We start from the raw sequence: 27905 nt of genomic DNA on the forward strand, positions 1-27905 counted from the left end.
CTTACTCCTAACTCTAAAATTTTTTAAGAAATATTAAAAAAATTATTTTTACCACTTTATAGCCCATCGACTAACCAATGTGAGATATTAAAATAAGAAAAAGAGTACCCTATTTCAATTTAGTCCCCATCTATTTCGTACAAGTTGGTACAAGTCGTGGACACCGCGATACACCTTATTTATAATAAATTGCAGATTCAGATAGATCTATCCCTCTAAAATTGACTCTACTTCCTATACTACTAAATTATATTTTGTTCAGATCATACTCCTTATACGGCTAATTTATAATTTATTTAGACGTAGATTTTTTTTTCGTCAATTTTACACCCATCACGCATCTTAAAAAGTGGGAGAGCAAAATATGAGTTTTTCATTTGGTTTTCGCATGAAAGTCATCTTATGATAATTTGATGAAACAGAATTAGTGGTAGAAATTAGAGAGCAAACTTCAAAAAATAAAGAATAAGCACTAAAGAAATTAATACTCTAAACCAAATTAGGATTAGAATAGTACTTTTTTCTCCATTATTATCTAATACCTTGATTACCAGTATTCAAATGTAAACGATTCATTTGTTATTCTAAAAGAATGACTCGTTTATTAAGGGTTAAATGCTAAATTTACCCTTGAACTATTCCTCATACAATAATGTGGTATTTCAAGAATCTTCTCATTAATTTGATATCTCTACTATTTCACTATCGTATGAAGCTTTAAAAATTTTTAGAGAGGGCCGGATGAAATTTTAATTTTTTAGAGTTTATATTTTTATAATTTGTAAAGGATTAAATTAAATTTTTATAATTTTAGGGGGGCCAAAGTGGAATTTTACCTTTACTAATTTAAAATTTTTAAAAAATTTCAAGGACATAAAATAAAATTTTCCATTTTAGGGGAGCCCGGGGCCCATGCTAGCCTCTCTGGCTACGCTCCTGTTCGCTAAACAATAGAACGAGAATGAATTGTATAAAACAGGAATAAAAAGTGTTATGGCATTACTTAACTAATCTACAATTGACACGTGACATTATATATTTTAAAAAATCATGTTTTTATAACATGTGGCAATATAATAAAAGATATTTTAAATTTTAAAATAATTAAATGACTTACTACCACCAATGTCTTACTAACAAATCATATTCAGAATTATTAAATCTAAATAATATACAAACAATTTTTTTTGGACGTGTATATATACACACGTTAACATGGTTATTTTAATGAAACATGATCATATAAGCACTAATTATAATAAGGTTGTATCCATTTATTTTCTCTTAGTACCAAGAGGTAAGATTTATTTTTGCCATGTTGGATCCCACGGATGAACTGTTCGTTTTGTTTGTTCATTCACCTATTTATTAGGAACAATCACTTCATAATCATATGCCTCTCATTATTAACCAGTAATCCATCGCCTGCCACAACTACAAATACTAATATAAAAGTATTACTCAAGAACTGAAGAAAGAAGCCTTATCCATTTGTTCTTACTGTAAAAAAACCATGTAATAAGCGAAAGAATCCAATGTTGGTTTTTGGAATTCCTGGCTCAATTGTTTCTATTTCGCGAAGTACCCAGATTTACAAAAGCATCCGATAAAGTGCTTAGCCATTTGAATTTTGTGAAACAAAACCAAGGCCAAGGAGGAAAATGAGAGTGAACTGGATTTCATTGTCTACGAACAAACATCATCACATAATAGTAAAGCTTGCAGTTGTTGTTCTCTTATTGGGTCTTGCTTTTAGGCTCTTCGTCGCTCATTATAAAGGATTTGCATCTGAGTTAGAATCGCCGGTGTCAGAGAAAGTGCAAGTTCGAGCTCCATACGTGGAACCTCCTGTCCTTGTTGGAATATCTGAAAATGAGGATCACATACATCTTGGTAACTACATTTGCTTCTTTCCTCAGTTTTTTTTCTGTAGACTTGGTGTTTTAAGATCTGCTGATCTACTATTTAAAACATATCTTTTGATTAGAAAGACCAAAAATTTTGATGGTTGTCTTCCAAGTTGATTTTTGTTGGTATAGCATGTTTGGATTTGGTGCTCTTCTTTTCTATGTGATTGATTTAGTGTATAATTTGTGAATTATTGGTTCTAATTGTTGGTGAAACTTTCTCCGTGGGATTGGATGAATTCTTAATATCGTGATGCTGCATTTTTTTAGTTGATTGATATTGCCGATTACCATCCATAATGTATTGCCACCATTGTTGTTTTACTATTCATATCTCACATACAAGATTTTGTTAATTATTTCGGGTTCAATATCGTGTCTTAACCATTTAAACTTATGATTACCCCAGATGTTATTACAGAAAAGTGTGATCTCTTTAAAGGGGATTGGATTCCCAATCCCTCGGGCCCGTCATACACAAATGAGAGCTGCCCTTGGATAGAAAACCATCAGAATTGTATGAAGAATGGCCGCCCTGATTTTGGATATCTATACTGGAAATGGAAACCACATGATTGTCAATTACCTCGTTTTAACGCAGAGAGATTTCTGGAGTTGATGAGAAGTAAAACATGGGCTTTGATTGGTGATTCCATTTCTCGCAACCACGCACAGTCATTGCTGTGTATGCTCTCAACAGTATGTACTTGATAACTTTAGCAAATTTTAACATTGTGTTCTTCCCTGGCCTCAACTCTCTGCTTTATCTTAAAAAAAATATTGTTATCTACGTAACTGATGAGCTAGTATATTACTTGCACGACGAATAGATAGTTGAAATTCAAGATTAATCCTCTCTTAAGGAAAAAAATAATTAAATCAGTTCATTTAGGTTCCTTGAAAGAAAAAGAGAGTATTGGTTAGCGAAGCTACATAGTTACTAGTGCTTGGTTCTGATCCTAGGAGGCTAGGACCTGTCATTCTAGGCTGATTAGGCTTCTTTGGCCACTCTGCTAGTGTTTATCGCAATTTACCCTCAATAGCCTATTTTTCTGTTGTGGCGAAGTAAGGTATCCCGACACTTCATTCCTCTTTGTGTTAACTGCTGTTATTGTGTCTTCAGAAGTTGATAGCTGGCTTGGTAACTAATATAAACAACTTCAATGCTAGGTCTGATGTTAAGTTAATGAGATTGGAAATTTGCGATTTCACTGAATCTAAGGAAAGTGTTTGCACTACATTTTCTAAGGGTTGCATGTGAATATTTTTCCAAATAATGTGTATTAACACCTTAATGTGATTTGTTTTTTGTTGATTGCATCTGATATTAGTTAATCACTTTAGCATATAAACATCAACATTCTATCATGCTAGTCTCTGATAGAAAGATAAATGAGACAGTAGCTCGTATGTTGGTGCTATGAACAATAAACAGCCTTTGAGCAGAGGCTTGAGCAGCAAGGCTCGTGACTTTCAGAAGAAACAAAAATAGAATTCAAGACTAAGAACAAAACAAAGATAAAATGGAGAGTATATGGAGGGAAAATCTGATGAATTTCATTCAACCATGAATAATGGCATAAAGCCAATAAAAATATCAGACATTTTGCTGATCAAAGTAAGGCATACATTACCTAAACATTACCTAACTCCACTAATTACATAGAAACTTGAAAAACAAAACTTGCACACTTAGTAAAGCTGATTTATCAGCTCAAATGTCAACAATACATCAAGTACATTAACAACTTAGTTCTAATTCAATTAAGTTACAAAAATATCATTTAAAGCAACAAAAAAAAAGAATAAAATGGACAACAACATTGAGCTTCAGCTGTTGTATGTTGGTCTCAAGTGTGCATGTGCTGCTCCTTGGCTGCATGTGTAGCATGGAAGCCAACTTCAACACTCCTCCTTGGTTTCCATGCTGCAAATTCTCATTTTCCTTCTTAATTTTATGAACCTTGACACACGAAGGGGCTTTGTCAAGATGTCAACAACTTGATCTTCAGAATTGCAATGAATCAGCTCCACCTCTCTAGCTTGCTCCATTTCCCTAACAAAATGAAACTTAATTTTGAAATGTTTTGTTCTCCCATGGAAGACAGGATTCTTTGCAATTGCAACAGCGGATTGATTGTCACACATGATCCCAATTGCCTCTCTTTGGTTCGGATTTAAATCAGCTAAAATTTTTCTCATCCAAATGGCTTGGTTGACAGCTCCAGCAGCTGCCACATATTTTGCCTCAGCAGTTGACTGAGCAACAACACTTTGCTTCTTTGAACTCCAGCAAAATATGGCTGAACCAAGGATAAAAACATACCCTGAGGTGCTTTTCATGTCATCCATCGAGCCAGCCCAGTCACTGTTAGTATAGCCAACCAATTTCAAGCTTTCAGCCTTGCTAAACAGCATTCCATAGCTGAGAGTGCCTTTGATGTACCTGAGGACTCTCTTGGCAGCTTTGAAGTGACTTGCATTGCAACAATGCATAAATACTAAGAGTAAACTCACAGCAAACATTATATCTGGCCTCGTGGCAGTCAAGTATAGCAAACAACCAACTAGACTCCTATAGATAGATTCACTAACTTGTTCAAAATTGCCTTGGCTTGATAGTTTTTCTCCAACAACAACTGGTGTGCTTGTTGTTTTATAGTTTTGCATTGAGAATTTGTTTAGGATCTTCATAGCAAAAACCCTCTGACTTAGAAAGATTCCCTGCTGAGATTGTTTCACTTCTATGCCTAGAAAGTAGGACATTTCTCCCAAGTCAAACATCTCAAACTTCTGCTCCAATTTTGCTTTGAAATCTGCCAACATTGCTTGGTCTCCTCTTGTCACCAACAGGTCATCTACATATAAAGACACAATGAGCTGAGTTTTAGCTCCTTCCTTCTTAACATACAATGTTGGCTCACTAATGCTTCTTTCAAACCCCAAACTAATCAAGTAGCTATCGATCATGCTATACCAGGCTCCTAGAGCTTGCTTCAAGCCATATAAGGCTTTCTTTAACCTATACTCCATGTGATCTTTACCTTTCACTTTGAAGCCTTGAAGCTAATCAACATAAATTTCTTCTTCAAGAAAACCATTGAGGAAGGCTGATTTAACATCAAGCTAGTGAATGTTCCATTGCAACTGTGCTGATAAGGCAACCAGCAGTTTGATGGTGTCTAGCCTGGCCACTGGTACAAAGGTCTCCAGGTAATCCAAGCCATACTTCTGGCTAAACCTTTTTACAATTACCCTAGCTTTAAGTTTGTTCAAAATCCCATCAGCATTATGCTTGGCTCAATAAACCCATTTCACCTCAATGATCTTTCTATCAGCTGGTCTTTCAACTAATTCCCAAGTCTGATTTTTCTCAATCATTCTGATTTCTTTAGCCATTGCCTGTTTCCATCCTTCCTCAGCTTCATCTTCTTCAAAATAGCATGGTTCTATTGTGGCTACTTGTGCTCTTTCATAGATTTCAGCCAAAGGTCTAGTCCCTCTGACTGGTTCATCATCAACATCCATTTCAGGACCATTTTGATCAGACTCAATTTGATCAGCCATAGGTTCTTCAGAAACTGCCTCTGGCTCACTCTTCTCCCACTTCCAACAAGCTTTCTCATAAAAAAAAACACATCTCTGCTTACTAGCACTTTGTTTGTTGAAGGATCCAAGATCCTATAGCCCTTCTTGACTGTGTTGTAGCCTACTAGAATACCAGATTGAGCCTTCTTGGACAATTTGTCCTTCTTTACAGTTGGAACATGTGCATGGCATATGCAGCGAAAGACTTTCAGGTGAGCCAATGATGGCTTGACCCAAACCAGGCCTCAAATCGAGTTTTGTGACTCAATACCTTGGTTGGGAGCCTGTCTTGAATGTAAAATACAGTGTTAACTGCCTCAGCCCACAAGGTTTTGGGCAAATTCTTCTCAAACAGTAGACACCTGGCCATATCCATTAAGCTTCTATTTTTTCTTTCACTAACACCATTTTGTTGAAGTGTATAGATGTTGGTGAGCTGGTGTTTGATGCTTGCTTCATCATAAAATGCCTGAAATTGAGCTGAAGTGTACTCAGTTCCATTATCAAACCTTAAAGTCTTTAATTTGTAACCTGTCTCAGTCTCTGCAGCAGCCTTGAACTTCCAAAACACTAAGGCCACCTTTGATTTGTGCTTCAAGAAATAAATCCAGCAAAACCTCGAATGATCATTAATAAAAAGAATGAAATACCTGATGCCATTCAATGACTGAGTCTTTATAGGGCTACACATATTAGTGTGCACAAGCTACAGCTTTTCTGAGGCTCTCTAGGCCTTGTTTCAAGGAAATGGCAGCCTGGCCTGATTTCCTAGCTGACATACTTCACAAACCTCCTCATTCTCAACTGTGTTGATGAAGTTTTCAACCAGATCCTGTTTGGTTAGTTGGTCCAATGATCTATAGTTGGCATGACCAAGTCTTTGGTGCCAAAGCTTTGAATCTTCTACAGAGGTTGTGTAGGCTGAGTTTGAATCATTTGTCCAGTCAACAACAAAACTCTTATTAGCTATAGTAATTGACATAAACCTAGATCCATATGGATCAGTAATTTGGCACTCCTTGCCCTTGAACACAACATAATATCCTTTGTCTAGTAGTTGAGTAATGATAAGAAGATTTCTGTCAATTTCAGGCACTAACAACACATTTGAAATGAGTTTGTTACCTGTAGAAGTGCATATCAACACATCTCCTTTACCTTCTGCCTTGATGAAGTGGCCATTGCCAACTTTGACCTTGGTTTTGTATCTATTGTCTAATGACTTGAAGATAGCAGCATCTAGTGTCATATGGTTGGTGCAACCACTATCCAAAAGCCATCCATTTAAGGCTTTCTCCTGAGTAGTTGAGCATGACACAGTAAAAACTTGCTCCTTATGATCACTGTCTTCTTTTGCTACTCGAGCCTCAGCCTTTTGCTGTTGGGGTTAATTCTGTCTTGGTTTGCCTTTGTTTTTGCATTCAACATGCCCCATCTTTTTGTAGTATTGGCACTGTACATCTGGCCTAAACCAATAGTTGGCCTCTAGATTACCAAGCCTCTTACAATGCCTGCAGGGTTGGTCCCTTCTTCTTGTGGTTTCTGACTTAGACTTGTCCCTCCAAGTCTTTTTTCCTTTATAGGTAGTGGTGCTCGAAGCTGGCTTGGTTTTGGCTTGGAAGGCATCTTCTTGGTGCTCCTTTAGTCTGCCAGCACTTATTTGCTCTTCTGCATAAAGAGCATTGATCAGCTCTATCAATGAGATGCTGGTCAGGTCCCTTAAGTATTCGAGAGAAGAAATTTTTGCCTCACACCTCTCAAGTAAGGTTGAGATCACCTTCTTCACTATCCTTGCTTCACTAAACTGCTCTCTAAGGAGCCTTATGCTATTTACCACAGCCATAATCCTGTCTGAATACTGCTTGACAGTTTCTTCATCTTTCATTTTCAAATTCTCGAAGTCCCTTCTCAGGTTTAGAAGCTGTTGCTGCCTTGTCCTCTCTGTCCCTTGAAACTCCTCTTTTAATCTGTCCCATGCCTACTTTGGTGTCTCACAAGCCATAATCCTTGTGAAGATCACATCTGATACACAGTTCTAGATGAAGGACATAGCTTTGTGCCTCTTGGTCCTTTCATCAGCATGTTGCCTAATTTGAGCCACTGTTGGATTGGCCCTAAGTGGTGCTGGTTCAACATTTGAGTTGACCACCTCCCATAGGTCGAATGCCTTCAAGTAGGTCTTCATTATAACACCCATATGTGATAATCCTCTCCATTAAAGACTGGTGGTGCAACTGGAGAGAAGCCTGATGAAGCCATTCGATTTTAAAGCTCAACTAGAACAGGTCCACTAAGATTGCAGCTCTAGATACCAATTGTTAGTGCTATAAACAATAAACAGCCTTTGAGCAGAGGCTTGAATAGTAAGGCTCGTGACTTACAAAAGAAACAAAAAAAAAATTGAAGACTAAGAACAAAACAAAGATAAAATGGAGAGTATATAGAGGGAAAATCTGATGAATTTTATTCAACCATGAATAATGGCATAAAGCCAATACAAATATCAAACATTTTTCTAATCAAAGTAAGGCATACATTACCTAAACATTACCTAACTCCACTAATTACATAGAAACTTGAAAAGCAAAACTTACACACTTAGTAAAGCTGATTTATCAGTTTAAATGTCAACAATACATCAACTACATTAACAACTTAGTTCTAATTCAACTAAGTTACAAAAATATCATTTAAAGTAACAAAAAAAAAAAGAATAAAATGGACAGCAACATTGAGCTTCAATTGCCGCATGTTGGTCTTGAATGTGCATGTACTGCTCATTGGCTACATGTATAGCATGGAAGCCAACTTCAACATTGTAGTAATCTATTAAAACTACTTGTGCTAATCAAAGCCCTATGCATCTTTGTTTATCTTCATCAGTCTCGTCTTAATTGCTAATAATTCTTGCTTCATTTAGTTGTGCTAATCAAATCTTGATGGTATCTGGAAAAATGTAGGGCTAAGCAAGTAATGCAAACGCCCAATTAAAGGAATCTTGTTAATGACTTTGAGGTTGATGAAGTTATTAATCAGTTTACACGGAACTATTATACCAAGAAAGCAATCTTTATCTGAGATTTTTTTATTGTATCAGGATATGCTTATCTTAACCTATTATTGACTTCCGATTTTATTAATTATATCAGCATACGCATATAGATTTATTATTGACTTCTCATATAGCGTTGATTAAGCAAAAAAAGTTTTTCATTTCCTTGAGGGAAATTAAAGAAAAATATTTTGTTGTAAGTTTTAGCTTAGTTGGCATAGGTATTGTTGCCAATGCAAGAGGAAATGGGTTCGAATGCTCTAAAAGACGCTACACTCGTACCAAAGGTAGTAAATAGAAAAATGTTTTTTATTTACACTTTGTTCAAACTTTAATGTTATTGTTATCAACAATAAAAGGGATAGTCTTTATCACTAAATTAAAAACTAATTTTATCAATATAATATTTCTAATAAATACTCTCATAGAATACAATAATATCAAAATTTCCAAAATAGATATTTATCATATAAGGATAACTTTAGCAAATTTAAACTTTTTAATATTCTTCTCTAAGTAAAACATGATGATGCTGAGAACTTAGAGTGTAGGACTCCAAAGTTCAAAAGTTTGTTGGTTTATCAAGACATATTCTCAGCCTATACATCTCAAACATGCCAACCCAAAACTTTTGATAGCAACACAATTGTTGTTCTATCACTTGTTCTAACAGGTTATGGAACATTGAAGTAATCAAAACTCCAACAATCTCCCCTTTTGTGATTTTGAAAAAATCAAACCAAAAATTAAACTCATGCTCCGTGTCAAGTACATACTCTAGTTATGCTTGTCTTCCAAACCATGTAATCCCAATTTTCAGAACAAAGTTAAGACATTAGTAACCAATAAACTAAACTAAACTTTAACCAAAACAACCAACCAGGAAAAGAAATAATCAGCCAACAACAACATTGAACATTAACATATGTTGGACATATACATCTCTCCATTTTTTGCAAAAATGTCAGAGGAGCTCCTCCTCACTAAGAGATCTTCCTTTTTTTGAGACAAATCTTTCAATAAAAGTTTCCTACTATGTTACATATTACTTTGATCCACTTTTTGTTATAACAAGATTTGGGATGTAAACATTTTCTTTATTAGTCGACATATATTCCCCTTAGCATGAACTTATATTCACCATTAAATCCTGCTAGAAACCAAATAAAAGAAATTGTTAAAAGAAATTTAGCTACCATATCAAAATCATTTCAAAAACTCATAATTATAAACTAAGAAGAAACAATATCACCAAATTAGCATCATTACTCTCATTTACTCTATTCATCCCCTATTAGCTTGTATCATGGTGTTTAAGAAGGGATGAAATTAAAAGCTATATCATCAAGAATAGTGGTTGTAGCTCGTGGTTAACAACCTTTTCCATGGTATCTAGATAAAGTTGGTCCAACACTTAATAAATATTCAATATGTTCTCCATAAGTTGCAACATCATTGACGTGAACCCCGTATGCAGTTAAGATTACGAGTCACGATTTAAGTTGCCTGATCGTTTCTTAATAGGTTCAACTCTCAAAAATATGATAAATATGAAAGAAAATAAAATAATGGATTTTTGGATATAACTTACTAATACAAAAACAATTTTAGAAATGAACCTAAGTTATAAATTCAACTAGACCTGGATTCTATAAAGATGTTGATGTCTCGAAAGTTTGGGAAACAAAGAAAAACTATGACCCATTATCTATAAATGAGATAGGAATCAATAGTATAGAGGTGATCACCACATTTCAAAAACAAGTGAAAAGCGAAGTGATAATATCGATGAACGCCACAAGACAAGTCTTGATAAGTTTGGGTTTAGTTCTAAAAGAGCAAAGAGGTAAACTCTCAGATGGTATTAAAAATGTTCATTAGTCCATTACAAAGTACTTGGCTGAATATATATTGGATCCTAACACATGAATGGTCATTTCAGTTAATAATGTGAATACATAAATTAAGATGATCTATTAATCCTAAAGTTCATGAATCAAGTATTCAAAGAATGCAATGAACAACCATATACATTCCCCTTGCCGTCCATACAACTTGTTGATGAATTTGGTGGCTGCATTTATGCACTGAAGGAGAGTTCATGTACGGGAAGAAGTCAATCTACCAAATTCATGTAAGCCACTCTAGTGTCTGAAAATTCCATATATCTTAAGTATTCATCCCATTTGGCAATACATGGATATGGATGTACATTCCCTTTGCCAACATATCTATAAGATTCAAAGTGCAACAATTAAATTTGTACATGAACATGATAGGTTTATCCCCCTCTTGTAGATGGATGTGCTTGGACATTCTTCCCCTTTGTATCATTAATGAAAAATCAAATGCATAGCCCTTTGCTATTCAAAAAATCTTTTTTGATCACAGTCCCTTAAATTGTATTTTTCAGCCATTGAATTGAGAACAACTCTTCTAGGAATCTGAAAAACAAAAACACCTTTACAAGTAAAACTAGTATAAGCTCGTGCAATCCCTCCCTTATTAAAAAAGAATTGCCTTCAAAGAGATAAATCAGAGAGAATGCAATTTGTATAAACATGATAATGACCAAGATCTTTTTTCAAAGTTTGTAAACATAAGCTAACTCCAAGATCAAATACTTTGTTTTGCCTTTACAACTCATCATAGATCAAATACTTCATTTTCAGAAATGATGAATAAATATTGAACAACAAAAAGTTATCCACACAGTTGTTAAAATGAAATTCTGATACTTGAATATTCTCAACAATGATATGGATAAACAATCCCTGGAATGAAACACAAAATTTTGGTCCTCCACATATCCATGAATCAAATATTTTTCTTTCAAAAACAAATCACCCTTGTTAAACAAAGAAAAATTAGGTATATGGATGTTTAAATAAACAAGACCCTCAAACTTTTTTTGAATAAACATGTACATGCGTAAGTGTTTCCAATGAAGAGACATGAATTTCACATAACCATCAACGTTAAGTAGTTCAAGGTTTATTATTATGTGAAAACTCATTGTTAATAACACTAAACCAATGAAATGATATGTTGTAAACAAAATTTATTAAAACACTATTAGTGACAAACTTATCAACAACATTCAAAGAATGCCATCTCAGTTTAATCTTAAAAAGTTCTTTATCGTCCTTACCTTTTTGAACTTGTGGAGTAATTTCATTCTCCAACTTACCTTTCTCCCAAATATAGAATTGTCTTCCATTGGGTGAATAATGGAGCTGCAAATCGCCTATTGATGGATTTTTATAAACCTGGAATAAAGAAACATCACAAAGCAATTTTGAGTTATGGTTACTTAAAGCATCTCTCTCTTTTGCTTGGACATTGCTATTTTCTTCATCCACTAACAAACTCTTTGCTTTTACCTCTTCTTTTTCTTTTCTCCTACACTTTTTTATTTTTCAATTTATTTTTATTTTTCATTCTTTTTTTCACTTTCTTTTTCTTTTTCAATCTCTTTTTCTCAATTTCGTAATCTTAGCTTGGTCTTCACAAATTTGATCTAGGGTCATTGATGCTAAGGTGATCTTCTTATTTTGACACTCGAAAGTGTACCATTAGCATGGCCATCATAATGAACTCATCAATTGAATTGTCATGGACATCTGAGAAGGATATGACAGGCTTGTATCGAGGCAATGTCACATAATACATCATCTTTGTACTTACCAATTATGAAAAATATCATCACTTGTTTGGTGACTTTGATTTCACCATTTTCGTTCAACCATTTGTACGGTTGAGGGTGCTTTATTATAGGCAATTGGAGCTTTTCCACTATGATTGTACTTGCAATATTAATACAACTCCCACCATTAACTATCAAACTACATACCTTGTGTTTTACATGGCAACAAGTTTGAAACAGGTTCTCTCGTTGTAATCCTTTGCTCTTGATTCAAATGTTTAGTGCCTTCCTCAAAACAATACTCTCTTTGATCATGATTTTATAAGCAAAAGAACAAATTTGGCAATAAGATGCGTATCTCACAAAACAAACCTCATGTATTACTCTTAGAAAGAAAATTCACCCCTTTCGTGTTTGCACAAAATTTCTATTTTTTATCACTTTTAATAGGATCACATGCTCTCTCCTTTTACCACTCAAATATCTTGAGTTCTTGAAGAACTTGGTATGAAAGGAACTTACAAAAAATGATAATCTTGGAGGAGTTGTTAGGGTAAGACACAATCGAAAAAAATGGAAAGTAGAAATTAATTTGACAGAAACATGTTCAAAGGACTAAAAAATATGATTAGAAGGTATTTTGGCTAAACAGACGAAAAGAAAATTTTTTTCTTGAATTTTTTTTTTGTTATTGTAAAAATTTACCAAAATGTGTAAAATAGACTCAAAAGTACTAATCAAATGATAATTTTCTTGATGCGTTCCTAGAAATTTTTTTAATTTCACCTTGTCTTTTCTTTTCCTTTTTTTCACAATTTTTTCTCATGACTTTTTTGAATTTTTTAAATTTAGGAGAGAGAGAATAAAATAATACATGTGAAGAATACTAGCACTGATAACAAATGACGTGAATCTCGTACCAAGTTAAGATTACGAGTCATGATTTAAGTTGCCCGATCATTTCTTAACAAGTTCAGCTCTCGAAAATACGATAAATATGAAAGAAAATACAAAAAATTATTTTTGGATATAACTTATAAATACAAAAACAATCTTAGAAACAAACTTAAGTTATAAATTCAAGTAGACCTGGTTTCTATAAAGATGTTGATGTCTCGAAATTTTGGGAAACAAATAAGAACTGTGACCCCACTATATATAAACAAGAAATGAACTAATAGTATAGAGGTGATCGCCACAATTTGGAAATATATGAGAAAGGAAGTGATAAGATCGGTTAAGTTTTGATCGCCACACGACAAGTCTTGATAAGTTCAGGGTTAGTTTTAAAGAACAAAGAGATAAACTCTCAAATGATATTAAAAATGTTCATTAGTCCATTACATAGTGCTTGACCGAATATATATAGGACCCTAACACATGAATGGTCATTTCGGTCATTAATGTGGATACATGAATTAAGATGTTACATTAATCCTAAAGTTCATGAATCCAAGTATCCAAAGAATGCAATGAACAACCATATATATTTCACTTGTCGTCCATACACCTTATTGATGAATTTGGTGGCTGCATTTAATGTGTTGAAGGAGTTCATGCATGGGAAGAAGTCAATCGACCAAATTCATATAAGCCCCCTTAGTGACCCAAAATTCCATGTATATTAAATATTATTCCCTTTTGGTAATGCATGAATATGGATGTACATTCCTTTTGCCAACATATCTACTAGATTCAAAGTGCAACAATGAATTTTTTACAATGAACATGGCAGGTTTGTCCTTCTTGTAGGTGCATGTGCTTGAACGTTCTTCCCCCTTATATCATTAACGAAAAAAGAGAGTTTCGTAATTTCTAGGATTAGCTCTACTTTTGTTGAAGGCATAAACATTGCTATAGAATTCTTTTATTTTATGGCCTGACTATTTTCTGAACAAATCATGTTCTCTTATCCCCTGCTGTCTCTTCCAATCTATCATTTCGATTTGGATTTTAGTTACATTTTTGTCAACAAAGAAAGGTTGAAAAAGAAAGAAATCGATCCCTTTTTCTAATGAAAATCAAAGTATGCTCAATCTTTTTTATTCTTTTTTTTCCTTGACTACATTAGCAAAATATTCTTATCTGACTCTAGATCCAGACCTTCAAACCCTGGAACAATGGGAGCTATCGACTAACTTCACTCCATCTTACCACCTATTTTGATGATATGTTGATCAAGTGGTTATGCATAGCCTCTTGTTGTCCATGCAATATGTTGTCAACTGAGTAGCCACATAAGTCTCACTTGTTGCACTACCCATTAATGTATGAACTCTTATGACTTAAGTTATCTTTCATGCATGAATTTGAAGTAAAAGCCGAAGGGTCACATGGATCCATGATGGCTAATCAGTGTACCTAAAAATCACTATAAAAAGACTCATCAGCAAACTACCAAAATATACAAACAAAGATAAACACATAAGGCATGAAAAACACACTAGAAAGCTATGATACTTAATTAACAAAATGAAAGTAGACAAGTTGTGGACACAAAAAAAAGCATGATAACAATATGACTAAAAACATGAAATACAAAATATTAAAAACATACATAAATAAAATAAATGAAGTTTGAAACTCAAATAGCTAAATGGATGAAAGTTATGGCCTAAATAGCCATGTCTAAAGATGTTTCATATTGCATTTGGGCCCCTCACATTTGCGCCAATCTACATGGTTGGACTCAACTAGCTTTATGGTTATAAAAACCCAATTTGGACCTTTAATTTGTGGCTAATTAAGGAAGTGAGATTGGGTCTTGGCCAAATTAAAGGCCCACGTGGACAGACTCACATCAATCATTCTTCACACAAGTGTAAATAAATTGTTGATCTTTATAACTCAAATGTTCTCGATCTTTTCTCATCCTAATCTTCTTAAGTTGTAGTCTCCTTATTTTGTTCATTGTTTGAATAGGTTTTCAATTGAGTTGAATTTTTTCCAATCTTGCATCATCTTAAAATAATGTGGTCTAATATGTCCAACTTCCCAAAATAATGACATACAATCTTTATGAAATTCTTATTTCGTGCCCCATAAAAAGAAGAATCTTCATATTTACTTTTAACAAAAACCATAAGAGTGATAGGTTACTTACCTTTATAGATGTAACCAAGTCTTCTACGGCCTAGCTCAAATATTCTTGAAGCTAAAATTTTATCTAGGTTCTCACTCTGCCCTCCAAACTTCTTCAAGACAACTTTTGCATTATCTAACTTGTTCTTGGTTGCTTTGAGAATATCATCCTTTTATTGGACGACAATTTTGAGCTTTTTAAAGACAATAATTTCTTTCATTAAGGAATATTTAATTGGCACAATATCTCCATTTTTTTAACATGTGGTTATAAGCATCCTTCAAAGATTCAAAGAGAATATCATCATTATATGAATCGTCTTCTTTATATATTTTAGAATTTGTTGGAACATGGTTTGGAGCAGAATTAGTAAAATCAACTATGTAAAAGCAACATAGTTGCTCAAATCTTATTTGACATCAAAACTTTCTTCATCACTCCAAGTTATTGCGAGTGGCTTTTCCTTCTTCTTAATATTAGCACATTCTGATTGAAAGAGACCAAATCCCTTATATTCATGACATTTAATAGTATTCTTCTTTGTCCTATTATCATCTAACTTAGTTCCCTACTAGAAAGCCTCTTCATGCTCTTTATAAAGAAAGCTAATTGCTTTTTGAACTCATCAATGTCTTTCACTGTCTGTATCGCTGTTGGAACAACATTTCAAACACTCAATGTTTTGTTCTTTGTTAGACCCATTTTGTCATGTTTTACTTCCTTCAAATTTAGCTCGAAGGTTTGGAGTAAGCCTGTTAACTCGTCCTGCTTAAGGGTGGTAACATATTTTGCCTCCTCTATTGTTGTGACTTTAATGACGATTCGTTCTGGTAAAGACTTCAACACTTTGTGCACCAATTTATCCTTAGAAAAATGATCATCAAGATAGAAAGCCTAATTAGAAATCTCACATAATCTTGCATAAAATTTAGAAATGATTTCATTTTCAAGCATTTTTAAAAATTTGAACTGTGACAGCCCTAGTGTGACCCTAGTCGGAAAGTGGTTTCGGGACCACAAAACTGAGTCATAAAAATAATTAATTGCTATATTCTATGCTTATTATGTGTGTACATGAGTATGTGGAAGTTTCATTCTCTAATTTTGCCAATTGCATGAGAAATTATTAAATAGGGATCAATATGAGACATAGTGAAATATGATAGGCTAATTTTAAATGGCTTATTAGTGCATGTTAACACAAAGGTGGACTTGCATGTCAAGTTGCCCAATTTCTTTATAGTGGCCGGCCAAGATGGAATGTTGATGGGCAATACATATGTTTAATTAGATATTATAATAAGAAATTGGGTTATTGGAAATAAAATAATGTTAGTAAAAGAAGGAAAAAAAAAATGCTCATCTCTCTTCTCCATTGCCGTGACTTGAGAAGAAGAAGGAGTGTTCATGTTTTCTTTCTTTTGCAATTGCCGTAACTAGAGGAAGGGGAAGAAAGAAGATTAGGCCAAGGTGGTCCTCTAGATTAAGGTATGTTCAAGGGTATCTTTGGAAGTATATACAACCTTTGGGTGATGAGTCTAAATTCTATCTATCTCATGGTTGGATTTGGGGTTGATGGAGAGTTAGAATTTGGCTAAGGAGCCTAAAAATTTTGGTTGATACCTCGATGCTATTAGCATGCTAGTTATATGGATGTGTTAAGTTGCTTGGGATGTTAGCATGAAAGTTGGAATTGTTAAGCTAACTTGTTGGAAGTGCCGAATTTAGGACTAAGAAGAGAATGAGTATTCGGCTAACATAGTGAAAAGGTAGGTGTTGCCGATTATTAGATTTAGACCATGGGAGTGGCTATAATGGGCATTAAGATGTAGAACTTAAGAAATGTAGTTATATGTGAATTTACATGATGTTACAAATAGATGTGAAAATATATGCTAGATTAGGAAAATTTGATTAAGTGTTCATGAGATGAAATTAGGTGTTTAAAAGATGTTATAGTTGACATTGTATATATATACATACATTCGGCCATCTAATTGAGTATGAAGGTGGTGTTAAATCTAATTGTGATGCCCATTTGGAAGTGTATATATATATATATACATAAGTATGCCCGTTCGTGATGTTACCTTTAATTATGTGTATAATCGACTAAATGGGTAATTAGTGAGGATGGTTGCCGAATATACAAACATACATATGCATGTGTAATTGAATTATGAATGTTTAGCAAGATGGTTAAACTAGTTGATTTATTGATTAAGCTCAAGGAGTTAAAGGAGGAGAATCAAGCAAGGGAAAGACGAAGGTCATCGAGTAGCCGACTTGGAACTATTTTACCCAACACAAGGTAAGTCACTAAGCATATATTTTGTATTGATTTAAATAGACATAATGTCTATGTAATTATGCCGAAAGGAATGATAAATTTATATACATGTATGTATGTGGTGATGAAAGTATTGAATGAAAAGAAAAGAGGTGAGATGTATTGAGTTTTGATTTCGGCACTAAGTGTGCGGGTATAAACATTTATGATCATGAGATTGGCACTAAGTGTGCGGGTTTAAAATTTGTATAGCACTAAGTGTGCGAGTTTGATTATATAGCACTAAGTGTGCGAGTTGATTATATAGCACTAAGTGTGCGGACTCACTATATGCTTTTGAATCACTATTGACACTGAGTGTGCGACATTATTGAGTTGATCACGGACAGCGGATCGGGTAAGTACCTTGAGTTCATGGCTAATAGACGCTATGTTCATATTTGGAGTTGAGCTTGGTAAGTTTTGAACCTATGTGACAATTTTAATTGAAGTCACGTACATAAGAATTATCGTGGAATAAGTGAAAGGTCATTTAGTTGTATGATTGTAACGAAAACAAAATGATGTATAAAAATGCCTCAAATATCCTATTGATTAGTATATGGAATGTGAATGTGTAACTTGGTATGAGATTGAACCGAAAGGTCTAAGGAACTATGGTATAGTTCGGTTTGGATGGAGTAATTAGCCTCATTCCATTTTGTTTCCTCTTGTGATAATGTTATTAATGGATGGTAGTGCATTGCTTATGACTTACTGAGTTATATACTCATTCGGTGTTTGCTTGTCACCTATTTTAGGTTCTTTGGACTCGTCTTTTTGCGTGCTCGGACCGTCATCTAAGTCATCACACCGGATTGCAACTTTTTGGGGTATCTTCTTCTTAGTTGGTCTAGGAGAACATTTCGGCATGTATAGGCTATTATGTTTTGTTGAACTTTGGTATGTAAACTTTAGCCATGCGAAAATGGCATAAATATTAAGTTGAATTTTGGTCCTATGATACTTCGTCATAAGTCTTAGTAAAAATTGGTTTGATAATGTTGTCATGGCTGATTATTCTCGGTGTTAAATTCATGATATGTATGATGAATTAGTAGTTAGATTAAGGAAAAATCACAAAATAGGCATAGTTTGCTTTAGTAACAGAGGCTGGTAACAGCAGTGATGTGAGATTGAAAAATCACTAAAAATAGTAGGAATGGAATTAAATAAGGAATAAATTATGTAATCGAAGCTTGATGAGTCTATTTTCATATGGAAGAAACAAAACGACCATACGAGCTGTATGTTAGGAGATAATTAAACTCTTGTGAAACAGGGCCAGAGCGAATTCTGGATCCCCTGTTCCGACTTTAGAAATTCACCATAAATTAATCAGAGACAATTAAAAGTCAAGCCTTATATTTATAGATTCCCTTTTGAGTCTAGTTTCATTAGAAACAATCAGCATAAGCATTGAAGTCTGTAAAGGGAAATATCTAAGTCGTAATGCATGAAGGTCAGAGTAGTCAAACCCTGAAACAGGGGTGACTTTAACTAATAAACTGTACCAATTGGCCCAACAAAAAATTCTACAAAAATTCTACCATATATATATAGGAGTGTAGTTCCGGGGAAAGTTTACGGAACTGGATTTCGAGTTTTAGAACTCAAGATATGATTTTTGAAGCGACTAGTACGCAGATTAGCAGCTTGTCTGGGAAATTTTTAATAAGTGGTTTGAAGTCTGTTAACACCTCGTGTTCGACTCCGGCGACGGTCTCGGGTTCGGGGTGTTACATGAACCTAGTTGTTAAAACATGAAATTTTGACATAGGCACAAAATCATTCCTTCATGTTGGTTGTGTAAGGTCATCCATATCTCCTTAGTAGATTCACACATAGAAATGAATTTAAGTCAATCCAAATCAACTCAACTAAAAATGACATTTAGATCTTGTGAATTTCTATGAACAACCCTTCATTCTTTGTCAATGTATTTGCTTCTTTCTTTAAGGCGTGTTGTGCCATCAACAGTAGCCAAAATGGGTCGAACCCACTCATCTTCAGTAGCTTTCCACACTGCTTCATTGACAGAGATGATGAAAATCCTCATACGAGCCTTTCAATATGCATAGTTTTCTAAAGAAAATAACGACGAGGGTCGTGTTGTCAAATTAACTTCCTTTTAGGTTCCATTATGATAAATCGAACTCAAGATCTCCATCACATGTGTCTGAAGCATGTTATGATGCCAATTGGAAACACCTTCAGTTTTCACTTTGTTCCAACTTTGACATTCGAACAACTATTGGAACAAATAACTTGGTTTGCAATTGAAAAACCATTTTGTTCTAACAGAAGTTAGAACAAAGGTTGAAATAGAACAAAAACAATTAGACAAGGTAAAAAAGGGATCAAAGAAAGGAGAGATAGCACACAATATTTGTTAATGTAGGTCAGATCAACAATCCTACATTTGCGGAGCCTTGCTTAGAGAATGATTTTATTTAACAATCCAACAAAATCACCTTTTGACTAAAGCCCAAACTACCTTGTCCAAAATACCTCACTTTTTATTCAATAAAACTCTCTAAATAATACTTAAAAGAGCGTCACAAAATAATCAAATAGTAGCAAAATACAAAAGTCAAAGACACTCCCAAAAACTATCCTTTAAGGATGTTGACCACTAGGATATTGATAGGGCTTCTCCAAACTTGGCCAACAACAAAAAAGATGAATCCTTATCACTAATTTAAATGTTGATTTTATCAATATAATATTTTGGATAAATACTCCATTAAATGCAATAATATCAAAAATTCTGAAGTAGATAATTATCCAATTTTAAACTTTCTAAACTTCTTTTAAGTAAAACGTGTTGATGCTGTGAACTTAAGTGTTGGGCTCTAAAGTTCTAAAATTTGCTGGCAGCCTAAATATGTCAAACATGCCAACACAAAGGTTTTGATAGCAGCACAATTGTTGTTTCATCACTTGTTGTAACAGGTTATGGAATATGGAGAAATCAAAACTCCATCAGGAAAAAAAAGCATTTTATTATCACAATTATTTTATAGGGAGAATTTTGATGGATAGATTTTTTTTTTGACCTAATCGTTTATATGTATGTTGTTCTGAATAAGCATATTAAATATAATATTATACTACTTCCTAGTTTGTTTCTTGATATTTATGAAATTAGTAAGCAAAATTTGTGTTTTTTTTCTTTACCATCGAACATCAAATTATCTACTTTTTTTTAGCTGGTGTCAAAATATTGTAGTTGACTATGGTTGTTCACAAAACTGTCTTGTTCATATTTTTTTTGTAAAACTTTCAGGTTGAACAACCTGTTCAAATTCACCAGGATGTGGATTCCAAATCAAAGAGATGGTATTTCCAATCGTACAATTTAACAATATCAAATATTTGGTCTCCTTTTCTTGTAAAGGCTGCTATTTTTGAAGATATTAACGGTGTTTCTACTGCTGAAGTTCAACTGCATCTGGATAAACTTGATAAGAAATGGCTAGATATTTACTCGAGCTTAGATTACATGATAATCTCTACTGGAAAATGGTTTCTCAAGGCTGCAGTCTATCATGAGAATGATGTGATTGTTGGTTGCCATCTATGTCCAGGAAAAAACCTGATAGAATTAGGATTTGAATATGCTTACAAAAAAACCCTCCACTATGTCATGGACTTTATTAAAACATCAAAGTATAAGGGGTTGATCTTTTTTAGGACGTCCACGCCAGATCACTTTGAGAATGGGGAATGGCATAATGGTGGGACTTGTCCTAAGACAATACCAGCTAAAGAAGGAGAGGTTAAAATAAAGGACTTGAATAGAATTCTACGAAATATTGAATTAGAAGAGTTTGAGAAGACATTCGCAAAAGTATCCCATAATGAAGTGAATCTCAAGCTTCTCGACTTCACAAATCTCTTATTATCGAGGCCAGATGGACATCCAGGTCCATATCGACAGTTCCAACCGTATTCAAAGAACAAAACAGCAATCGTTCAGAACGATTGTTTACATTGGTGTATACCTGGACCAATAGACTTCTGGAATGATGTGATTATGGAGATAGTGGTTAATAGTTAATCAAAAAGGTTTTTCGCCTAGTTCATTTCGGATGTTGGTTTGTCTCAGAAATTTTCAGGGTTGCGAGACTAGGGTGAGTCTTCTTTTGCTTCTATATAAGCATTATATTTTATCGTACGAATTCCATTCTTTCATCTGTTTCCCTCTGCCGGTTCAGTCATCTTTCTCTGGACTTCACAGGGATTATTATATAACTATACTTGTTTGTAATTCAAGCACTAGCCATGGTAACTTCTATTCTTATATTCAATGATTGAATATGAAGGTTGCTGTATACATAATTTGAGATCATGTACTCAAAATATATATTGCATTAGCATGGAACATCTTCTGTGGAAGCCCTCTAATTTTGTAACTTCAAATTTGGATTCTAACAAGAAGGACAAATAAACTCAACTCAAAGTTCAATTTTATTTTGATTTATTTTTTGGCTGACAATTATTCGATCTATTAGTAGAGTGTAGTATCCTAGTTTTAGTGATCGAATCAATATTTGACAAATGTAAGTATTCAAACAAAATATTAAAGAAATTATGATTTTTTAGATTATGAATGGAAAAATTTTAAATTCTAGAAAAAACAACTATGACATAAAATTTTTTATTTATTTGAATATATTAAAATCAATCTTGGATTTGTATGATTGTAACATGATCCCCCCCCCCCAAAACAGTCAAAAACATTTGTCTGCCTGTAAATGTGAGTAAATCAGACAATCCATGGCTTTGTACATGAGTTCCTTATTTGGCTTAGTCTCACAACACTTATTTTGTCATATATTAGTACTATCGTTACTCGTCAAAACCAAATACAAACTTGAAATTGAAGGTTTAAGACTTACTAAGAAACAACAATGACATTATTATTGAAAGCAACCATTGTAACAGCAAAAATAAATCCTAAAACTACGACAGAAATAATAAAAATCATTAAACGATTCCTATCAAAACTCAATTTCTCATTTCTATAAAAATAAACAACCAAGCCTGCAAGTAGCATATCAGACTTACAACAAAAGAAAAGAGCAACAGAGAATATGGCTTGGTCTATTTGATCCAACCCACTGAAAGATGTAAAATATGTATCGAAGAAAGCACATTCAAAAAAGTAAATAAGTTAGTTCTTCCACAATAATTCTTCAAAATGCAAATTTGGATTTGAATAATGCATCATTCTTTAAAAAGTATTCATTAACTTTCTCAAGAATATTTTGATAACATGACAACATAGTTCTCCCATATAAGCATAAGCTGCAATTGGATTTGAAGAATGCATCCTCCTCTTGTAAGTTATGTTCATATGCGACATCCCATATGATAAATGAATTTTATTTAAGATTACGTCCTATATTCAATTACCAAAAAGTCTTCCTCTACGTTGTTGTTAAGTTAACAAGCCTCACTTTACAAGCCCATCGCTATTCCTTTAAAAGAACCCAATTCATACCTCAACAAAACCTCTCTCACATTTTTTCCCTTTTGATTATGGTTGATACAGTAGCAACGCTCATTGATGTCCCCAACAAATCAAGAAACAATGAAAGAAAAGCCATCAATCAGAAACAAAACCCCTCAACAAATGAAGCTAATATTTTGGCACAAAAGCTCTCACAGCTTTCCCCAACACTTGCCCCTTCTCCAATGAAAGTCGAACCCTCTAAAGAGAATAATTAAAGGCTTTTTGGAACTTTTGCTTCTCCCAAAAGAGGCAAGGCAACTGTGAAAGGGAAAAAAAAAGCAACAACAATTGTCTTTTGAGAAAACTTGCTAGAAATGCAAGAGATTGTTTCGAGATGGCCAACCATGCAATGACGAACATACACGGCGAACAACAAAATGGAGAACAGTCCAAGGATGAGTCATTTGGTGCATAGTCAAATATGAGAAGGAGGGCGAACTATCATGCGAGTGATTTATTGATAATTGACTTCTCCTTGAAAAGATGTTTAGATGCTAGTTTTGTCATGTTAACCTTTGTGTACAAGTTATATTTTTTCAGTTTTTAGGATATTAGACGTTTTTAGTAGAGTACAAAGAAATGAATCTTATTATAAATAGTAATGTTTTTCTTGTTGCAATATGAATGAAAATATTAGCAGATCATTTTCATACTGTTATCATACTCGTTTCTTCTCCACTTTACTTTCTTTCTTAGTTCATATCTCCAATAATTAGTATGAAGAGCCAATCATCCTAGAGGGCCATTGTTTCTTTTCAAGTTCTTTTTGGAGAAAATCTTTTTGTTTAAAAACACATCTTCAGTAAGTTTTTCACCAGCTCAACCTCATGTCTTCATTGGTGAAAACTACCACATTTGGGTAGTCAAGATGAAAGCCTACCTACAAGCTTTTGACTTGTGGGAGGTTGTTTAACAACCTTAACCCGAATCTGTCATCAGAATAGGGTTACAGAGCGTTATCGGAGGTTACAAATAAAACAGACTGAAATTTCAAACATTTCATAACATATTTCAACATCAAATATATTGTCCCTTATACGAGCCCTCGAGGACCTAAATACTCATTAGAAACAAGTCGGGACGAAATCAATAATTTAGAGGATTTTTCAAAAAACATTGAAAAATTTCAAAGTAGCAGGGGTCACATGGCCAAGGGACACGCTTGTGTCTTAGGCCGTGTGGCCATTTGAAATAAGGACATACGGCCATGTCTCAGCCCATGTGCGCACCCGTGCAACTCACAGACTTAGCCCACACGCCCGTGTGCTAGGTCGTATAATAGCCTGACTTGCAACCCTTGAAAGTTATAGGGGATACACAACCATGTCATCTGGCTATGTGTCACACACACTCGTGTCTCTGCCCATGTGGATGAAAATAGGCCATTTTACAAGCCATATTTCTTACTCAATTTGACATGTACCTACACCCAAAAATGCACATATACAGAAGCTATAATAAGACATCTAAAACAAGTATCACCAAGCCTTACAGAAATGGTACGATCACATCTAACCAATAGGCCCTTAGGCACCTCAAATAACAATTTATAAACATGACTAATCATGTGTTCAATATAACCAATTGTTCAACTTACATATATGCATATTTGCACCAAAACTTACTATGTAGATCAATTAACGAAACATACCATTTGGTACCAAAACTCTAATCTAAAACTAGTATCAAATGACCATATAAATTGTTTCAAGCACCAATTTACCACAATTACATCCTATCACAAAGAACATATTCATTATGTATAATCATGCCACAATTTTCATCTTCCATAATTCAATCATACTAAGTTATTCATAAACCATTTGAGAGCAAATATTTACATACCATACACTAGACTTATTCTATCATCAAAATGCCAAAACACAAGCCAAACAAATGGCCAAAATATCAACAAAGCATATAGGCCAACATTAGCTAAAATAACCTATACATGCCATTATAACCAAACTTCAACCAACCGAAAGTACCGAGTGAGTCAATGAAGAGTGTGATATACCTCCGACAAGCTTCCAACCCGAACGAGCTTCTGATTCACTAAAAACACTAAAAAATACACTGACTAAGCATTTAAGCTTAGCAAGTTTGTATAACATAGAATTTCACATACCATTTAGTCACAATTTAGGTAAGTAAACATAGCATATCCCAACTCAATTTGGCCAAATGCCTAAGCCTATATTCACCAACATGTTAGCCATGTAAAACACATATAATAGCCAATAAAAATGGATGAACATAACCACTAAGCAAGTTTCATATACATGTATCATCTATTTCATGTTTCAATATATCATGTAATATCATTTCCATATATTTCATGTATATACCTGTAATAGTTCGTATCGAAATCATATCATCTCGTAACAGAATATTGCTCGTTGAACAATTTAGAATATCGTTGGATACTCGGGATAGTTCACACATAGTGTGCTAAACTATAATTCGTGAATTCTTGTATATGTATGCTCCTACGAGCTATGAATCGGTAAGCTCTCATGATCTGCAATCGGTAAGCTCATACGAGCTGATAATAGGTAATCCCTGATAACATGTCATTTGTATCCTATGAATTCCTAAGGTTTATACGTGACTCGATAATCATCATACGTTGTCGGATATGCGATTGGTATTTATCCATGGCAATTATACAATTCACATACATGTAATTCAATTAAAACATATAATTACTCAATTTAATTACACGAACTTACCTCGACAAGTATACATAGATACGGAGGCGATTAATTCAAGATTTTCTTTTTGCCTTAATCTAACTCCATACGAGATCTAACTGGATCTATGCAAATAAATTTAACCCAATTTAATTTATTTCACATTCAATTTAGTCCAACACATATTTTTGAAAAAATTACAATTTTGCCGATACACTTTTAATTTCTTTACAATTTAGTCCCTAGTTCATAAAAATGGAAATTTACACAATTTTACCACAACCCACTATGGCCGAATATCAAATAGGTCCTTAGTATGCACTATACTTCAATTATTTCACAATTTCACCATGTAAGATTTCCTATTTTTCAATTTAGTCTCTATTTGACAATTTCACTAAAAATACATTTACAAAAGTTGTTTATCTAACAACATCCATTCATTTTCTATCATCAAACTTCAAAACTCATATATATTCATCAATGGTAAAACCCTAATAGTTTAACAGTTTCACAAATTAGTCCCCGAGCTAGCTAGTTTAAGCTACAACGATCCCGGAAACATAGAAATCATTAAAAATGGAACAAAAATGCATACCTAATTGGACAAAGTAAGCTTGCCGAACCTAGGTCTCCAAAAATGTCTTCTTCACTTGTGAAAATCGATTGAAAGAGATGACACAAAGTGATAAAATTTGGTTTTATTTAATATTAACATATAATTATTTCTTTACTAATTAACCTTTATTAACTTTAATAATTACAAAATTGCCAAGCCAACATCTTCCTCTAACTCATAAATGGTCTAATTATCATATAAGGACTTCCACTTTAAAGTTATATAGCTATTTAATACTTTTAGCTATTAGAACTCAACTTTTGCACTTTATGCAATTTAGTCCTTTTTATCAAATTAAGCATGTAAACTGTAAAATTTTGTTATAAATTTTATACTGTACTTATATCTTGTTATAGGAAATAAAATAATACTAAAATAAATTATTCGACTACAAATTTGTGGTCTTGAAACCACTATTCCAATTTCATTGAAAACGGGTTGTTACAGTTGTGAATGCTGATATCGAGCCACCACTATTGAGGGCTGACCTACAGTTGCACAAATCAAGCAACACAACGATGGCCATGCAAAAAGATATAAGGCAATTTCTTGCCTTCAAAATGGTGTCTCTAATGTGATATTTACACAAATCATGGCCTATGAGACCCCAAAACAAGCTGGGGATAAACTAAAAGAGGAGTTTCAAGGATCAAACAAGACTAGACAACAACAACTCATTAATCTTAAGAGAGATTTTGAGAATTTGAAGATGAAGGAGGCCGAGACAGTAAAGCAATACTTAGATAGGATAATGGTAGTGGTCAATAGAATCAGACTACTTGGAAATCAGTTCGCAGACAGCAAGGTAGTTGAGAAGGTCATAACTACACTTCCCAAGAGGTATGAGTAAAAATTATATAATCTTAAAGACTTGAGAGACCTATATATGATCTCCTTATTTGAGATGATAAATGCCTTGTATGCTCAAGAGCAAAGTAGAGCATCAAGGCTGGAAGAGCACACTAAAGGAGCTTTTTGAGCTAGAAGCATTGAAGGTGCGAGCTCTCCAAGTCAGAAGGGAAAGAAAGGATGGTCAAAGAAGAAAGAGAAGCTAAGGAAAGATGGTAGAAAGAAGAAACATCCACCATGCTCTCATTGTAAGAAGACCACTCATCTAGAGAGGTTTTTTTGTTCAGGACAGACATACAATGCAAGCTTGCAAGATTTTGGACACAGGAAAAATATGCAAGAATAAAAGTCGAACCCAACAACAACCACAACAATAAAATGTCCAGGCTCAGGTAGTTGAAGGAGATCATGCTTAGGAGGAGCAAGTCTTTGCAGCCTATTGTTTTGCATCTAGAAGCAGAGTCAAAAAGCGTTGGTTGATCGATAGTGGTTGCAAGAACCATATGACCTCAGATGAAACTATCATCAAGAAGCTAGACAAAAGCTACATTTCAATAGTGAGGATTGGAAATGGTGAACTTATTCAAGCTAAGGGCAAAGGTGATGTGCTAATCAACAT

The 27905-nt window shown here is 33.9% G+C and overlaps 1 protein-coding gene across 2 annotated transcripts; it reads left to right on the forward strand.

Moving 5' to 3' along the window:
* Positions 1 to 1232: 1232 nt before the first annotated feature.
* LOC108468522 (protein trichome birefringence-like 23) lies at positions 1233 to 21942 on the forward strand. 2 transcript variants are annotated; one of them, XM_053018323.1, is made up of 4 exons: positions 1233 to 1893; positions 2317 to 2606; positions 17501 to 17586; positions 18366 to 18606. In XM_053018323.1, exons 1-4 carry the CDS (start codon positions 1662 to 1664, stop codon positions 18406 to 18408), a joined length of 651 nt encoding a protein of 216 aa, XP_052874283.1. In that variant the 5' UTR covers positions 1233 to 1661; the 3' UTR covers positions 18409 to 18606. The 2 variants fall into 2 exon arrangements, with proteins under 2 accessions (XP_052874283.1, XP_017624891.1); XM_017769402.2 differs by lacking the exons at positions 17501 to 17586; positions 18366 to 18606 and adding an exon at positions 20894 to 21942.
* The last annotated feature ends 5963 nt before the right edge of the window (positions 21943 to 27905 follow it).

Source organism: Gossypium arboreum, chromosome 8 (genome assembly GCF_025698485.1).
Source record: "Gossypium arboreum isolate Shixiya-1 chromosome 8, ASM2569848v2, whole genome shotgun sequence".
NCBI lineage: Eukaryota > Viridiplantae > Streptophyta > Magnoliopsida > Malvales > Malvaceae > Gossypium > Gossypium arboreum.

Coding starts and splice junctions, on each gene's coding strand:
- LOC108468522 (XM_017769402.2), top strand. CDS start 1,662: ATGAGAGTGAACTGGATTTCATTGTCTACGAACAAACATCATCACATA. Junction 1,894..2,316: donor TGAGGATCACATACATCTTG/GTAACTACATTT, acceptor TGATTACCCCAG/ATGTTATTACAGAAAAGTGT. Junction 2,607..20,893: donor TGCTGTGTATGCTCTCAACA/GTATGTACTTGA, acceptor TAAAACTTTCAG/GTTGAACAACCTGTTCAAAT.